Source organism: Patella vulgata, chromosome 4 (genome assembly GCF_932274485.2).
Source record: "Patella vulgata chromosome 4, xgPatVulg1.2, whole genome shotgun sequence".
NCBI classification, from domain to species: Eukaryota; Metazoa; Mollusca; class Gastropoda; family Patellidae; genus Patella; species Patella vulgata.
The window spans coordinates 7809733-7827180 of NC_065882.2; the positions used below are offsets into that span (position 1 = coordinate 7809733).

Here is a 17448-nt window from a genome sequence, read left to right on the forward strand (position 1 = left end):
CTCAGATAAGAACCAAAATTGGACAAGTTTTCCCCCGAAGAACAGAAGATCTATTTATTGTAGCCTAAGATGCTATTAGCAGACATCTAGCTACTAGATATGAGGGAATAACATCTATTTGTTGCTATTAATGGCCTATGATAGCCTTGGGCAAGGATTTGAAAGTGAATACCTATTCACCAGTAATTGGTTATAGTCTTGTCAACCAGTATTTAATTATTCCGTCTCATTATGAACTGTTGATCACGTCACAGCTGCTCCCTCCTGCTCCCTCGTGTTAAACACGCTACAGAACATCATCTTAAAACTATTTTAGTAGTTCGTGAACTACCGAACATTAACAGGAGTACATTTCCGCAGTTTTGTATTGTTTCTGAATATCCCCTACTTTTTTTTAAGAGTATAATATTTTACTGGTCGGCGAGCAAGCGGCTTACTCACTCTGTCCATTGTCTACAATTTCAATTTCTTGTGAACACGCTACAGATTACATTTATCATCTGATTGTTTTAAAATTAATATATGTTGTTTACATAGTGAGATGAAGAAGCCTTTTTAATTTCCGTTAATTTCTTCTGGAGTTATGGCCCTTGTTTCACTTTGTTGCACCTTGTGATCACTGTAATGAAAAAAGTTATCATCTGATCTGTATGAAATTTATATTCATCATTTAGATTAGCGAAACAAAGAAGCCTATTGAATTGAAGCAATTTCTGCTAATTTTAGTTATGGCCTTTGTTTCACTTTTTTGGGGCCTTGTGAACGATCGAATGACAAAAGTTATCATCCGATCTATATGAAATTTTTATGCATAATTTGAATTAGTGAAACAAAGAAGCCTATTAAATTTCAGTAATTTCTGTTAATTTACTTATAGAATTATGGTCTTGTTTTACTTCAACAGAGGTAAGGCCTTTGAACCTTGTGAATCCTCCAAGGGGGGGGGAGGGGATGGCCGAATGGTTAGCAATGAAATGAAATGAAATGTGGTTGAACGTCCTACTGTTCTGCTCCTAAACTGGGCTAATGAAGACGGGCATACGCCATACAGTGTGCTATGAGGGAAATTTAGCCAGGGCAGCTGTGCTACGGCCTACTCTTATTTCGAATTCCAACTGTTAAGGGATCATTTACGTGCACGCCAATATGTACACAGGACCTCGTTTTTTTGTGCCATCCGAATGACTAGACAGCTGTTCTTGTCAGGTCCTGCATCACTGACAAGGGGAAATCCTGCCAGAAAATCTGGATGACGAAATCACATGCACGCTTTATCATAAGGTCTGTCATTGTGTCAACTGGCGTGATTTCAATTCCCTAGTTGTACGTGACAAGGAGTAGGGTCGCCTGTCCAACCTCTTGGGTTTTCTCCGGATCCTCCGGTTTCCTCCCACTGCTAAAGACCCCCATGCCCAAGCAAATTATTGAAATAAAATTGAACCATATGTTAGTCCCAAAATGGCCGTTTAACCCCATTTCTCTCTCTCTCTCTCACAAAAGATTAAATATGTGACTGCTTGCACGATTTATCTGCTATGGATGTATGTTTTGTTGCCTGGCAACCAATCTTTGATGTAAATAATGGCTCAGATTTGATCTGAAACTAATCTTATTTACTTAGTGGCTTACTGCAAGATTTATCACAGTCTATCTGGGAAAAAACAGTTAATGTTATAGATAAAGTCTGAGATTTGATCTCTAGCTACAAAATGTATGATAGTTTACTTAAAAGTAGCCAATCCAAATCGTGCATTTAACCAGACAGGGCCCAGTTTCTCAAAATTTTAAATAAAGATAAAATCCAAATTTTAGTAGATAATTCAATTTTGATTGGCTAAGCACTAAAATCAATCTTAATATTATCCAATCAAATTACTTTTAATTGCTAAAATGTACTCAGAATTAAGAAAACAAGCCAAGAGCTTAATGTCCCCTGCCGCAATCCCAAATACGACTCATATTGATTAGATCTTTATATTTTTGAAAAGTATCTAGCAATCAAACTTATTATCTACCGTATACTTAGTCAAAACAGAAACTGTTCACAATCGAACTCAAAGTTTTGAAGTGCCTGGTAGTCACTCCCTCCATCAATTTGAATCAAAGTTATCTTGTCCCAAAGCATCGTGCAATGAAGTTGCTTAGCTCTTCTTATTATTAGCGGCAAATGTTAATCATTGAACTCAGTCAAGACATTCACCAATTTTAAACATTCTACCTCAATTAAATGCAGAGTTGTTATGTTCCAAAGTCTTGACCAATCAAATTGCTTATCGCTACTTAAACTAAGCAGAAAATTCTCATCATCGAATTTAGTCAAGGTATTGATATAATAAATGTATACTCTGAGTTTCATCTCTCTCAGCCAATTAGAACCAAAGTTGTCGTGTTGCAAAGTCTCAACCAATCAAATTGCTTATCTTTGCTTAGCCTTAGCGGAAAGTTTTCATGGTCAAACACTGTCAAGGCATTCACCCAAGAAACACCTACAGGCTTTATGTTATTGTGTTCCAAATTCTCGACCAATCAGATTGAAGTAATTACTTAGCCGAAACAGAAAATACTCATCATCGAACTTAGTCAAGGTATTGACGTAATCAAATTCCTTATCTGTGCTTAGCCTAAGCAGAAATGGCTCATCTTCAAACCCCTTATCAAGGCATTCACCTAATAAACACGTACACAAAGTTTGAACATTCTAGGTCAATTAGGAGGGGAGTTATTGTATCCCAAAAAGTGTGACAGACAGACATACAGATGTCCAGACCGATTTTAATAATCCCCGGCTTTCTCCTGCACTACCGGGGATTGTAAGTTACACAACATTTTTAATATAAAAAAAAAGTGTAATGCCTTCAACACTGATGTAGGCCGCATCGCAGGATTCTGACCTTCTTTCTATCCGTATATTTTATTAGTTCAGCTCAGAATGTAGGTCTCATTCACTGTAAAACTTGTATCGTTTAATAAGGGGTTTTTAGCGCTAAAAACTATGCATATAGTTTAATTTCAAAACATCGTTTGATATCGATAAAAATCGTTTGGAAATTACAAAAATCGTTTAATTAGTACTATAGTTTAATTTAATGGTACACTGTTTAATTTCTCCGAGAGGTGTTTAGAAATGGCCGAAGCGTTGACTTATCTAATGCGTTTATTTATTAGACGAGCAGTCCAATTTCCCGAGAGGCGTTTAAAAATCAACACCTGTTAATTTATCTACTATGTTTAACTATTAGATGAATCGTTTATTTTCCCGCGAGCTGTTTATCCGATCGGTTGGTTTTGATTACGATTAATTGCATATGAAGTGCGAATAAAAATGGTGAATATAAAAAAAAGCAAACCCATAGATGCTCGCATTACCGTGGTTGTAGTATTATTATCCATTATCCATTCAAAATAGTAATTCCGCTATTGACAAATACATCAAAAATCGGTAAATCACGTCCGAGGTAATTATACATTTGGTGAATATAAAAAAAAAACATATTTCACAATATACTTGGCTAATCTGGAAACAAATCATTCACACTACTAAAGACCTATACACACCGTTTTTCATCAAACCATCTGCAAAAACTGTAAATAAACGGTCTAATTGACAGACCAAGGAGGTCAATTGCGTACTGAAGTTTTTAATCTATTGGGATTTTCAATAATGTGATCTCTAACCCTAACCCTTGGCCAATGAAGAACAGACCAGGGAGCAGCTGATTGTAATCCGCTACAATCGCTTGATGTTTGAAAAGGCTGATTGATAAAATAATGAACCAACGACTAATATCATAAATCAATCTACTTTTGGCTCAGTTTCAAAGAATTAATTATGACTTGTTGATTAATATTCTTAATAACAAGTTCATCAGCTTGTCGGCTACAATCCTTAACTATCACTATACGACTGGTACCGTGGAATCTCGGGTAAATAGCGTTATTATCTAATCTATGTAGAATTATTCATAAATATCATTGAATTCGGCCTAATAGCATTCAATTTGTCCTTGTATACAACTTAAATCTCAACGTGCAATTTTGATTACCAAGCGTTAATTGACTAGTGTTTAGTTCAATAATTAGTTGGACCGTTCAATTTCCCGAGTTGTGATTAAAATTAGTCAAGGTGTCCAATTACGCCAGGTATTCAATTCTGTTGCCGATCATCCAATTTCACATGCGTTGTTCGATTTTAACGAAATGTTTATATTGAAGGAGTTGTAATATAGTAATGCTGCCGTGAAAACGTGTACATGTATAATGTACAGGCCGGTTTAAATAACAACAAAATGCGTTCGGTAATCTCGGGAAAACATTTACCGGCATTCTGTATCGGTTAGGATTTTTTTCTAACGCACTGTACATGCATATAACATCGGCCAAAATGTATGCAACAATGAACAACTTACAATTTTTTTACAACGTATCATTACATCTTCGTCTATAACTTAGATGTAATCCATCAATTATTGGCTGCTATAAAATCCAAACTTTAAATTATATACGTCATACGATGAGCTTGCAGCTTCAGTTAATCTAAATCAATCATTCATAGAGCCCCAACCTCAAATTCCCCAACCTCAAATTCCCCTGTATATATCCAAAGACTCCCCCCACTTTCAGACCGCAAGTTATTCCGGGCATAGAATATACCCCAAAGATCAAAGAGATTTACCGTTTATAATATATCTGATTATATTGTTGGAAAAGTATGAATTTCCAAACCATGTAGCATATACGCACTACAACTATAGATTCACTAATTCTGTTTTCACTCATTTAAAAATTTAATTAATTTAAATAATTTGTGTTTACTGTTTCAGTCCCGTTATTCTTCTCATGAAAAATTGCATCAGTTCCCATCAGCCCCTACTGCCGAAGAACTGGTTTATTTATCCAGTCATTTTGACGATGACCAGATGACCGGAGCAGAAGATGACGGGAGGTCGTCTCCCTTGATGAGACCGAGGTCTCGCAGTTTAAGGTAATTATGACACCGTATTATTAATGTATGGCTCCACCTAGTAATAATAAGAAATATTGGCATATTTCATTGGTCTTGAATATAGATTAGATGTCATGATGGTCGCCATGGTTTCACCTTGTCAGTTGTGCAGGACAAAATTTAAAGACCTGACAAGGAACAACGTCCCTTCGTTTGTATGTACAGATTGGCGTACTCGTAAAAAAATCATGACAAAATTGAAATAAGAGTTAGCTATACAGTTGTCCAGACAAAATTCATTAGTCTGCTGAATCATGTAGGAAAGTAGGATGTTAAACCCCATATCTAAATATTCATCGGTTTTAGACATTTATCCACTTCTTCAAATGAATAGGGAGCAGTAGGACGTTAAACCCCATTTCATTTCAAATAAATAGAAAAAGTGCATGGCTTTAAAAATGATTGTTTTATAGATAATTTTTTTTTTAACGCTATGCTTTAATTCTACTAATTTTAATAATTGTTCTTTTTTTAAATTTTGGTCTATAAATGAATTTGGAGATTTTTGCTTTCCAAATTCAATATTGCCTCGATTCATGTTTATTTTGATCAATTTTTTTTCTCTTTTTCTTGCTTGTGGTTAACCCAGTTTATCCTGGCTTGCGCTGGAGTAAGATTTCTTCTTAATTATATATTACATTCGTCTTAGAATCAAATAACTTAGGCATGTTTTCCATGTACTCGTTTCCACGTCTGATGGAAATGTAATGGGACCGTTTCCATGTATCCGGCGAAAACATGCCTGGAAATGTGTACATGAAAAGTGGAATCAAATAACTAAGGGTCATTTTCCATGTACACGTTTCCACAGTTTTTCAGGTCTGATGCAAATGTAAATGTGACTGTTTCCATGTATCCGGTGAATACATGCACGGAAATGCGTACATGGAAAGCGGATTTGAGTCTTAGTCTTTTGCATTTTGTCGCATTATTCAGATATTGTATCTCTAGATAATCTCACTAATAATGTTCATTGTTATTATTTATTCCACATATATAATATTGTATATATCAATTTTAAAGTAGCTAAGTCTCTAACTTGAAATCAGGGATCACGTGGCTAAGTGGGTAAGACGCTAGCTCGCTAGCCTCGAGGTAAAGAACGACCCCTACGCGCAAGCGAATTATTGAAATAAAACCATATGTTAGTCCCGAAATGACCTAGTTTGTGTCGAGTGGACGTTAAACCCCATTTCTCTCTCTCTCTCCCAGATATTAGGGATTTAGCTCCTTTAATGATTACACTTATAAAATGTTTGAATGTTGCTTGATATCACAGAAGATAAGCACGAACAATCGTTAGTTTTTTGTAACATTATATCATGTTGACACTTTAAAATTAAAGTTTAAAAGTTTGGCTTGAAATAATCCAGATTTCTGAAGACTTTACAATTCTAAAAGGATATTGAATCTTTCTGTTATCAGTGTAGCAGTAAACGGACAGTTCAATTGTAGCATTGCCATTAACAGTTTTACATTAGAAATGCCTTCATATAATCAATGGTCCATTGGTGGATATAGCATTGGAATTACTAATTAGGTTATGAATAGGATTGCCTGTCCAACCTCATGGTTTTCCTCCGGGTCCTCCGATTTCCCTCACAGCTAAAGAACCATATGTTAGTCCTGAAATGACTTAGTCTGTATTGAGTGCACGTTAAATGCCATTTCTCTCTCAGTCTACTAACCAGGTGGTCCTGGGTGTTGGTCGAGAAAGATCTTACCAGTTTCTGGGGGGGGGGGGGTGGATGGCTGAATGGTTAGCGTGTGCGCGCTGTATCATAAAGTCTGTCGTTGAGTCGACTGGCGTGGTTTTGAATCTCCGGTTGTACGTGACAAGGAGTAGGCTCGCCTGTCCAACCTCGTGGGTTTTCTCCGGGTCATCCGGTTTCCTCCCACTGCTAAAGACCCCTATGCGCAAGCGAATTATTGAAATAAAATTAAACCATATGTTAGTCCCGAAATGACCTAGTTTGTGTCGAGTGGACGTTAAACCCCATTTCTCTCTCTCTCTCTCTCTCTCTCTCTCTCTTACCAGTTTCTACCTTGTGGATGGTTGAGAAATTACCCCCAGGTTTGACCTTGGTGTTAGTCGAGAATGTTCCAAGGGATTTCACATCCTGGTTTCTCCTTGTTAGTTGTGCAGGACGGAAAGACATCTAGTTATTGGGATGGGACAAAAAAAAAACAAGGTTGTGTGTATACCATTGGCGGCATGTTAGAGTTGGAAATGAAATCAGAGTTTCCCTTGTGGCTGTCTTCATTATTTCAGTTAGTGAAGAATAGTAGTGCTTGGAATCCCAGTTCATTTCATTTACATTCAGGGTCTGGCAAGGGACAACATATAGTCGTTTTGAATAAATCTGATCTTATTGAAACAAACATTTATTGTTATGTACCGAAAGTTGTTATTGTATATTGTTTGCTAAATATTACAAAATTATTCTATATAGCTAGTGGCGTCAATGAACTACATAGTCTGGCATCGTGTCGTAGAATAATGCATGATAATCTATTAGAAACCGTGAATTATTGTAGAAAATACTCCATCATCTGTAATAGTGTTAGACAGTGTTAGACAGCTCCATACAACCTCGTGGGTTTTCTCTGAGTCCTCTGGTTTCCTCCGACTGCTAAAGACCCCAACGTGCAAGCGAATTATTGAAATAAAATTGAACCAAAATGACCTAGTTCGGGTCAAGTTGAGGTTAATCTCTCTCTCTCTCTCTCTCTCTCTCTCTCTATAATATGAATGATGACTTTCTGATGTTGATGTTAAGCATGTCAATTATGGGCTGCCTTATAAAGCTTGTGTTTGTTAATATATTTATATAATCGGCATGGTTTTATTTTTTACTGCCAATAAAATAAATATGATTTAAAATGAATAGACCTCATTGATTTCGTTAAAAAATAAAAATGTTGATTTAATTAAAATCTGTTGATTATTATTTGTATTTTTTAGATATTTATTATGTAATTTTTTGCAGCATAATCCACACTCAAATATCTCCAGATTGATCATTTAAACATATATTATGTAAAAGCTAAATCTGGCTATATTACTGGTCTTTCTTTTGGTCTGAAGTATTATATAAACTATTAATTAGACATTGATTAACTTAATTATCCAGACTAAAATCAACTCTCGATGCCATGGCCAGCTTGCGATATTTACTGGATTTGAATACATTTTGTGATGGGTGATTTAATATCAAAATGGATAATCGAGACTTTGTTGTTTATCGTACTGACTTTAGTAATAATGGTTAAGGCTAGGCCTAAAATTCAATCGCTAATATCTTGGTTGAGAGTAGAGCAATTTTCGGCATATTCTCTTTACGGTATTTATTTTTTAACTATTATAGTGAGAACTGTAATGCCCCTTTAATTGTTGTGGGCAAACAGTATGATTGGCCTGTTTTGAATCCAAGCCGAGAGATTATCTAGCGTTGGTATTTTGATTTTGTTTTCTTAATTAGACGTTAAAAAATCAATGTGAGTATATTATTAGCGAGGATCAAGCTGTGAGAAATTTGATGACGTAAATCATTACTTTGTTTTGATTTCGGTCAAAGAGATTTACCTGCTTGTTAATTACTAGTTGTTTATTTGACTATTACCTGATAATTATAATGAACGTCTATACAGGTACTAAAGTAGAGTACAGGTACTGATGGATTTGTGTAATTATATAAGGCAGTATTGTCCACATTTCTCCAATCTCGTGGGTTTTCTCATGTTTTTCCCACTGCTAAAGATGCCCACGCACAAGCAAATTATTTAAATAAAATTGAACCATATTTTAGTCCCGAAATGACCTAGTTTGTATTGAGTAGAGTAAAACCCATTCTCTCTCTCTCACGCTTGCTATACTAGTAAGAAAATAGATATTAAAAATTTCCATCAAATTACTTGAATGTAAGCTAAGTTCTGAGTGTTTGAAATCTTGACAAGATAGTCTTGATTGTCAAGGACCATTGCTACAATAATAAAGTCTTGATTATACATGTTAAATTATTAAATGGTGCACGTGTTCTTATCCATTAAATATCACGGCCATGCGATGTTCTAGAGAGTTGATTATGGCCTTGTAATGTGAATAAATGCCTAGTTAATAATAAATATAACATTTGAAGCCAGAAAATAGACCTGTAATAAAAGTCAGATTTCGCTCTTACGTAATATATCTTTAAGTCTAGTACCGCCATCTTTACCAACGTATAATATATTTTATAAAAACATTGATAAAACTAAAATTATGTGAGGGACTAGTGTAATTCTATTTTTAATTATTGGTATATGTTTTATTGTTTACAGTAGTCCAGCCAGATCACCAGGAGGAGATTCAGAAATAGTCATAATGAACAGTGTCTACAAAGAAAGATTTCCGAAGGTATGTTACGAAGTAAAGGTTATATATTATATTAACAAAAAAACAAAACAACCCGATCTGATTAAAACACAGACCCTATTTCGTTTCATATTTTATGGTTCAAAATCTCAGTTTTACTTGTCTTTACGACATTAAGATCTGGAATAGTTGTTAGATAACCCATGTTCTGGATGATGTAAGGGATTAGCCAATGAAACGGTCTGTTGCAGCGAGTTCTTGGCGTGCCGTGCAGGGAACTGTGGGTATCCCAGTAGAAACATCAACGCTGATTAGTTAGCAGCTTGTATGACCCCTGACACGACCTCCCACTATAACTGGTCAGATCTTCATGTAGTGGAGGCCATCGAGAGTATAAAGAAACAAAATAAAATATAGATCTGTATTTTAATCAGATTGAAACAAACCCAAAAAAACGATGGTCCTTTCCCATCTGCAGATTGACAATAGAAACTTGTGGCACTGCCTGGCAAAATTCTCACCATTTCATAATCGCACATAATTAGTTTTAAGTTCCCCCTCCCCCCCCCCCCCCTTTGTCAGTGATGCAGGACTGAGGGTACAAAGAACCGATGACTTCATTAGCCCAGTCGGTACAGAAAAGTAGGACGTTAAACCCCATGTCATTTAATTGAATTCGAAAAAAGAGAATCCCGTATAAAATGTTATTTATCTTATGATTGTATGATCAACTTTTGTTTGGTTGGATGGCCGAATGGTTAGCACGCGCGTGCTCTATCACAGCCCTGTCATTGAGTCATTGGTTTCGAATCCCCGGTTGTATGTGACAAGGAGTAGGGTTGCCTGTCCAACCTCGTGGGTTTTCTCCGGGTCCTTCCGTTTCCTCCCACTGCTGAAGACCCCTTTGCGCAAGCGAATTATTGAAATAAAGTTAGACCATATGTTAGTCCCGAAATGACCTAGTCTGTGTCGAGTGGCTGTTAAACCCCATTTCTGGGTCCTCCGCTTTCCTTCAACTGCTAAAGACACCTTCGCACAAGCGAATCATTGAAATAAAATTGAAACATATGCTAGTCCCGAAATGATCTCTCTCTCTCTCTCTCTCTCTCTCTCTCTCTCTCCCCCTTTAGTGTGATTAGTGTTAATGTTAAGTTTTATTATTTTCTAGGCTACAGCTCAAATGGAAGACAGGTTAAAAAAGTTTATTAGCGAACATGAGAAGTTGGACCCGTCCCAAGAAACGGATGCAGTATTATGTTTTCTACATCATCAAGTCTTAGAAATGGCACGAGATGTATTAAATAAATCCGAGGAGAAACTCATTACGACAGCGTATTTCTATGAATTAATTGATAATCTAGAAAAATTGAAACAAGATGTAAGAATTTTTCACTCATATTTTAAAATACGTTTAGGTCATTTCCTCGATATGCAGGTTCTAAAATGTATAAATATTCAGGCTGCTGGGAGAGACATTATATTTTACTTCAAGATAAAATCATTTTATAAATACACATTTTAACACTGGAGCCATTATAAATTACATGACACTCTAAATGTAGAGGGACATAATTATATAGGTGGGATGTTGCTTGGCAACAAGGGTGCACAAGGCACATCACTACAGTATGACATTCAAATTACAGTTGTAGTAACTTTCGATTTAATGACTTTTTGTTTATATTATAATGACTGTGTTTATTATTTTATGACTCTATTATAATGACTATTTGTTTATCTTATGACTATTTTTTCAGGATGTAATGACTCTGTTATAATGACTATTTATCTGATAATGACTAGTTGTTTATCTTAGAATGACTGTATTTGTTTATGATTTAATGACTCTATTATAATGACTATTTGTTTATTGTATAATGACTGTATCTATGATTTAATGACTCTATTATAATGACTATTTGTTTATTGTATAATGACTGTATTTATGATTTAATGACTATATTATAATGACTATTTGTTTATATTATAATGACTATTTGTTTTTATTATAATGACATAATGACTATTTGTTTATATTATAATGACATAATGACTATTTGTTTATATTATAATGACTAGTTGTTTATATTATAATGACTAGTTGTTTATAATAAAATGAATATATTTGTTTATCTTTTTATGACTAGTTGTTTATATTTTAATTAATATATTTGTTTATATTTTAGGCGAGAGAGAGATGTGAGCTATCATCACTAGCGTATTCATGTATTTATCCTATGATAAAACAACTGTATATTATTGTATCAAGACCAGCAAGATTACTAGAATGTCTGGTAAGACAATTTATAAAATTATTTAGTATTAAAATATTTATAATGTACATTGTTAGCTTGTGACTGTCATTAATCTGATGGTTTTTTTTTGTCTGTTCAGGTTCGGGGGGGGGGGGGGGTTGGATGACTGAATGGTTAGCACGTGCACGCTGTATCATAAGGTCTGTCCTTGAGTCAACTGGCGTGGTTTCGAATCCCTAGTTAGTTGTACATGACATGGAGTATGGTCGCCTGTCCAACCTTGTGGGTTTTCTCCGGGTACTCTGGTTTCCTACCACTGCTAAAGACCCCTACGCACAAACGAATTATTGAAATAAAATTAAACCATATGTTAGTCCGGAAATCACCTAGTTTGTGTCAAGTGGACGTTAAACCCCATCTCTCTCTCTCTCTCTCTCTCTCTGTTCGGGTTGGGCAGCCGAGGTGGCTCAGTGAGTAAGATGTTGGCTCACTAACCTGGAGGTCCCATGTTTAATTCTTGCATTGGCCGAGCATGTTCATGTGGAATTTTCTAGCATGGTTCCTCCTTAAAAACTGTTCGAATATATCACCATTACACCATAATGACTGTTGATTTAGAATTTTGTGGAAATAGGACTGAAACTGACCTATAAAATGGCTGTTCCCCATGCAAAAATAGTGTAAAAAGTATGTAATACCAAGATTGTGGTTCCTCTAGAGGTTAAAATATCTATCCAATTTTGATGAAACTTCATATCCAAAAGACCTGAGTTCCTTTACTTACGCTTATAAGGACCGCAACTTCCAGGATTATGACCCATCTCTTTCAATATGTGGGTGTATCTTGCATGGCAACCGCTTGTTGACTTTCGTTGTCCAATTAAAACTCCATGTTGACAGTGTGAAACCAGATAAATGTTTATTTGCAGGAATTTGATCCAGAAGAGTTCTATATGTTGTTAGAAGCAGCGGAAGGTCAAGCTAAACAAACCATAAAAGATGACATTCCACAGTATATTATCAGCAAATTAGGATTAAATAGAGACCCTGCTGGTACGTTTAGATTATTATAATACAGGCGTTGGTTGGCCGAATGGTTAAGATTATTATTATACAGGGTTTGGTTGGCCGAATGGTTTAGATTATTATAATACAGGTTTGGTTGGCCGAATGGTTTAGATTATTATAATACAGGGTTTGGGTGGCCGAATGGTTTAGATTTTTATAATACAGGGTTTGGGTGGCCGAATGGTTTAGATTATTATAATACAGGTTTGGGTGGCCGAATGGAGTAGATTATTATAATACAGGGTTTGGGTGGCCGAATGGAGTAGAGTCGCCTGTCCAACCTCGTTGCTTTTCTCCAGGTCCATGCAAATTATTGAAATAAAATTAACCATTTGTTAGTCCCGAAATGACCTAGTTTGTGTTGAATGAACGTTAAACCCCATTTCTCTCTCTCTCTCCATCCCTGTGGGTTTTCTAGGGTCCTCCTGTTTCCTTTCACTGTTAAAGATCCCTACCCATAAACAGATTATTGTAATGCATTGAACCATATATTAGTCCCATTTCATCCCCTATCTTCTTTAGCCAAGTCGGAGAAGAACAGTAGCCCGTTAAACCCCATTTCATTTCCGTTTCATCCCACAGCTAAATTGAACCATGTGTTAATCTTGAAATTACTAGTTTATATCGAGTGGATGTTAAACCCCATTTCTCTCTTTCACAGATATAACACATATTGAAACTATTACTGGAGATTCTTTAGATAAAGCTGAGGAAGAAGACGGAGAATCGGAGGTATTATACATGTTCCATATTAGACTAATTATTACATTCTGAGATTTTAACCGCCAGACTATATATATTCCCCGTAACAACCGTCTTTAAAGTCATTAGGGGTTAATATTGAGGTAATATTAATCTCCAATAACTACAAACTTTGAATTTCATACTAAACTTATGCTGTCTGTCATGAGAAAAGAAACTAAGCTAGTTGACCGACATTTTAATTCCTAAATCGACAGTTTTAGTTGGAACACTTAAGTATAAGTCAATAATTTTGAGAATTCTTTATTCTGGTTCCATTTATTAATGGAATTGAAAAAGATTTATATAGTCTTTGTATATATGACAGATGTGAAACGGAGTAGAACTACATTACAAAACAATATACTTAGTTTTGAATGTGGCCGCCATTCAGGGCAGAGCTCTATCCTCAAAGTACAGCCGATATTTTTCTGTGTGCAGAATGTTCAGGGCCTGACAAGGACAGCTGTCTAGTCCTTCGGATGATAAAAAAAACCCTGAGGTCCCGTGCATATCTTGGAATGCACGTAAAAGATCCCCTGGCAGTTGGAATTCGATATAAGAGTAGGCAATATTGCCGCTGCCCGGGCAAAATTTCCCTCATAGCACACTATATGGCGTATGCCCGTCTTCATTAGTCCAGTATAGGAGCAGAACAGTAGGACGTTAAACCCCATTTCATTTTTCATTTCATTGCAGAATGTTCATTGAGGATGCCCACTGAGGTTTAAAATAGATTTTCTGTTAGATATAAAATCAATAAATATGATGGCTGTATCAATTAAAGTTGCAACTCTGGAAGTAACTTGATTTTTTAAGCCAGTGATTAAATTACCTAATACATGCGTAAAATGTTACGCTGCAGCTTCAGTTAATTCAAGCTTGATGGTTTTATTTCTAATTAAAGTAATTTGTGTGGATGTTTGTGTTTCAGCATGAGAAGAGTTTCAGTAAATTCCCTAAGGGTAAAACACCGTGCAAGGAAGATTTCGAATCTATGAAATTAATCAGTAATGGTGCTTATGCGTAAGTAGAATATCAATTATCTGACACCTGGAGCCGCGATTGCTCAGTGAGGAAGTTCTTTACCCACCCAGGGGGGTTGCATGGCCGAATGGTTAACGCATGTGCATTGTATCATAAGGTCTGTCATTGAGTTAACTGGCGTGGTTTCGATTCCCTGGTTGTATGTGACAAGGAGTAGGGGTTGCTTGTCCAACCTCGTGGGTTTTCTCCGAGTCCCCCTTTTTCCTACCACTGCTAAAGACACCTACGCGGAGGCTAATTATTGAAATAAAATTGATATATGTTGTTAACATTAGTGAGATAAAGAAGCCTTTTTAATTTAAATAATTTCTGTTAATTACTTCTAAAGTTTCTAGAACCTTCTTAACCCGCAAACGATGAAAATTATAATCTGATCTGTATGAAATTGTCTTGTAAATGCCCCCAATTTTCAGAATGAAGCTAACATCTGATATCAAACAGCAAATGAGATTTTAACAGAGTTTTAATTATTTTTTTTTCTCCAGTGCTGTATATTTGGTACGACATAAACAAACACGTCAAAGATTTGCGATGAAGATGATTGGTAAACAGAATTTGATGTTACGCAATCAGCTTCAACAAGTCTTCTTAGAACGAGATATCCTCTCCTTCACGGACAATCCGTTTGTTGTCAGTATGTACTGTAGTTTTGAAACCAAGGTAATTTATTATATCATTATATCATTTGATTCTACTGTACATTTGGGTCATATCTGTCTGTTCTACTTGTGGTGGTGGGGGGGCGGAATAGATAGCAAGATCTGTCACTGGCATAGTTTCGATTCCCCGGTTGTACATGGCAAGGAGTAGGGTCGCATGCCCAACCTCGTGGGTTTTCTAAGAACCGGTTTCCTCCCACTGCCAAAGACCCCTACGTATAAACAAATTATTAAGATATAATTGAACCACATGTTAGTCCTTAAATGACCTAGTTTGTGTTGGGGGGGGGGGGTGTCTAGTGGTTTAACGTATTAGCATGAAACCATAAGGTCTGTCATTGAGTCAAGTGGTGTGGTTTCAATTCCCTGTTTGTATGTGACAAGGAGTAGGGTTGCCTTAACGATCTAGTGGGTTTTCTTCAGTTTCCTGCCGCTGTTAAAGATCACAATGTGCAAGTGAATTATTGAAATAAAATGGAACCATACGTTAGTCCCGAAATGACCTAGTGTGTGCGTGTCTCTCTCTCCCTCTCTGATATTTATCCTCAATTAGGATGTATTATTATTTCCTGAAACAACATTTGTGTTGTATTACCATTATGAAAATTTTAAAATTGAGCATATTATCTTGGCACGTACAGTAAATCAAGCTAGGGTAAATGTAATTATTAAATTTTATTTCTAGAAACATCTGTGTATGGTGATGGAATATGTTGAAGGAGGAGATTGTGCTACTCTTCTTAAAAGTGTTGGTGCTTTACCGTTAGATTTAGCTCGGTAAGTTGATTTGAGCTCAGTAAGTGTTAGTGCTTTACCGTTAAATTTAGCTCGGTAAGTTGATTTGTTGATTTGAGAGTCGCAGTGGCTCAGTGGGTAAGGCCCTTGCTTGCTAACCAGCATGTCCTGGTTGCCATCCTGGTTTTGGCGGCAAAAATTCCTCAGTATTTCCCAGCGTGGCTCCACATTTCAGTGATGCAAGATGGAGGACCTGACAAGGACAATTCCTAGTCAAACGTTCATGTTGATTTTATTTCTCCAATTTTAACTGGGGGGGTTGGATGGCTGAATGGTTAGCATGTATCATAAAGTCTGTCATTGAGTCGACTGGCGTGGTTTAGAATCCCTGGTTGTACGTGACAAGGAGTAGGGTCGCCTGTCAAACCTCGTGGGTTTTCTCCGGGTCCTCCAGTTTCCTCCCACTGCTAAAAAAACCTATGCGCAAGCGAATTATTGAAATAAAATTAAACCATATGTTAGTCCCGAAATGACCTAGTTGTGTCCAGTGGATGTTAAACCCCATTTCTCTCTCTCTCTCTCTCCAATTTTAACTTTCATGAAATTTTCGTTTACTTTGAGACCCAATGATACTTTGTGGTTTCATGTTATAAAATAATATTTATTCCATTGTGCATAATAAATTTTATTTTACTTTGAGACCTAATGATACTCTGTGGTTTCATGTTATGAAATAATATTTATTCTATTTTGTTTGAATTATTTTTAATAGGATGTATTTTGCTGAAACAGTGCTAGCGTTGGAATATTTACATAGTTATGGTATTGTTCATCGAGATCTCAAACCAGATAAGTAAGTCTCTCTTATATTTAAAAATGTGGTTGGGTGGTCAAATAGTCTTAACACATGCTGGATCATAAGGTCTGTCATTGAGTCAAGAAGTGAAATGGTTTCAATTTCCTGCCTGGAGGTCGGGTGTTCGATCCCTGCATTTGCCGAGAAAGTTCATCCAGATTTTCCGGCGTGGTTTCCCCTTGTCAGTGATGCAGGATCGAGGGTATGACAAGGACAGCTGTCTAGTCGTTCGGATGGGACTAAAAACCGAGGTCCTGTGTACATATTGGCATGCACGTAAAAGATCCCTTGGCAGTTGGAATTCGGCAAAATTTCCCTCATAGCACACTGTATGGCGTATGCCCGTCTTCATTAGCCCAGGTTAGGAGCAGAACGTAGGACGTTAAAACCCCATTTCATTTCATTTCATTTCAATTTCCTGTCCAACCTTGTGGGATTTCTCCATATGCTAGTCCCGAAATGACCTTGCTTGTGTCGAGTTGAGGTGGGGGCCTGGCAATGAAATATTGACTAGTTGTTCAGATCAGAAAAAAAACAAAAAACAAGATCCTCTACATACACTATTGATAGCAAGTGAAAGAGTAGGTCGTAACGTTTGGGCAAAATTACCGTCATAGCTCAATGCATTGCATATTCCCATCTTCATTATCCAGATCAGTGCAGAACAGACGTTAAACTCCATTTCATTTCAAGATACATTATGGGAGATTAGATAACGATTTGGCAGTTCT

General features: G+C 36.3%; 1 protein-coding gene across 7 annotated transcripts in view; it reads left to right on the plus strand.

The window, feature by feature from the left end:
- The window catches only part of LOC126819077 (microtubule-associated serine/threonine-protein kinase 2), a 143385-nt gene that overhangs the window by 105201 nt on the left and 20736 nt on the right, over positions 1-17448 (plus strand). For 6 of the 7 annotated variants that reach the window (XR_008787902.1, XM_056100475.1, XM_056100476.1 and 3 more), the window contains 11 exons: positions 4821-4981; positions 5592-5612; positions 9323-9398; positions 10525-10734; positions 11543-11650; positions 12541-12664; positions 13341-13411; positions 14355-14446; positions 14953-15127; positions 15812-15903; positions 16634-16714. Coding sequence is in view for 6 of the 7 variants with exons in the window: in XM_056100475.1 (XP_055956450.1) it covers positions 4821-4981; positions 5592-5612; positions 9323-9398; positions 10525-10734; positions 11543-11650; positions 12541-12664; positions 13341-13411; positions 14355-14446; positions 14953-15127; positions 15812-15903; positions 16634-16714 (1211 nt within the window). In the remaining variant the exon portion in view is untranslated. The remainder of the gene's footprint in view (positions 1-4820; positions 4982-5591; positions 5613-9322; positions 9399-10524; positions 10735-11542; positions 11651-12540; positions 12665-13340; positions 13412-14354; positions 14447-14952; positions 15128-15811; positions 15904-16633; positions 16715-17448) is intronic. The other variant, XM_056100477.1, reaches the window with a different exon arrangement.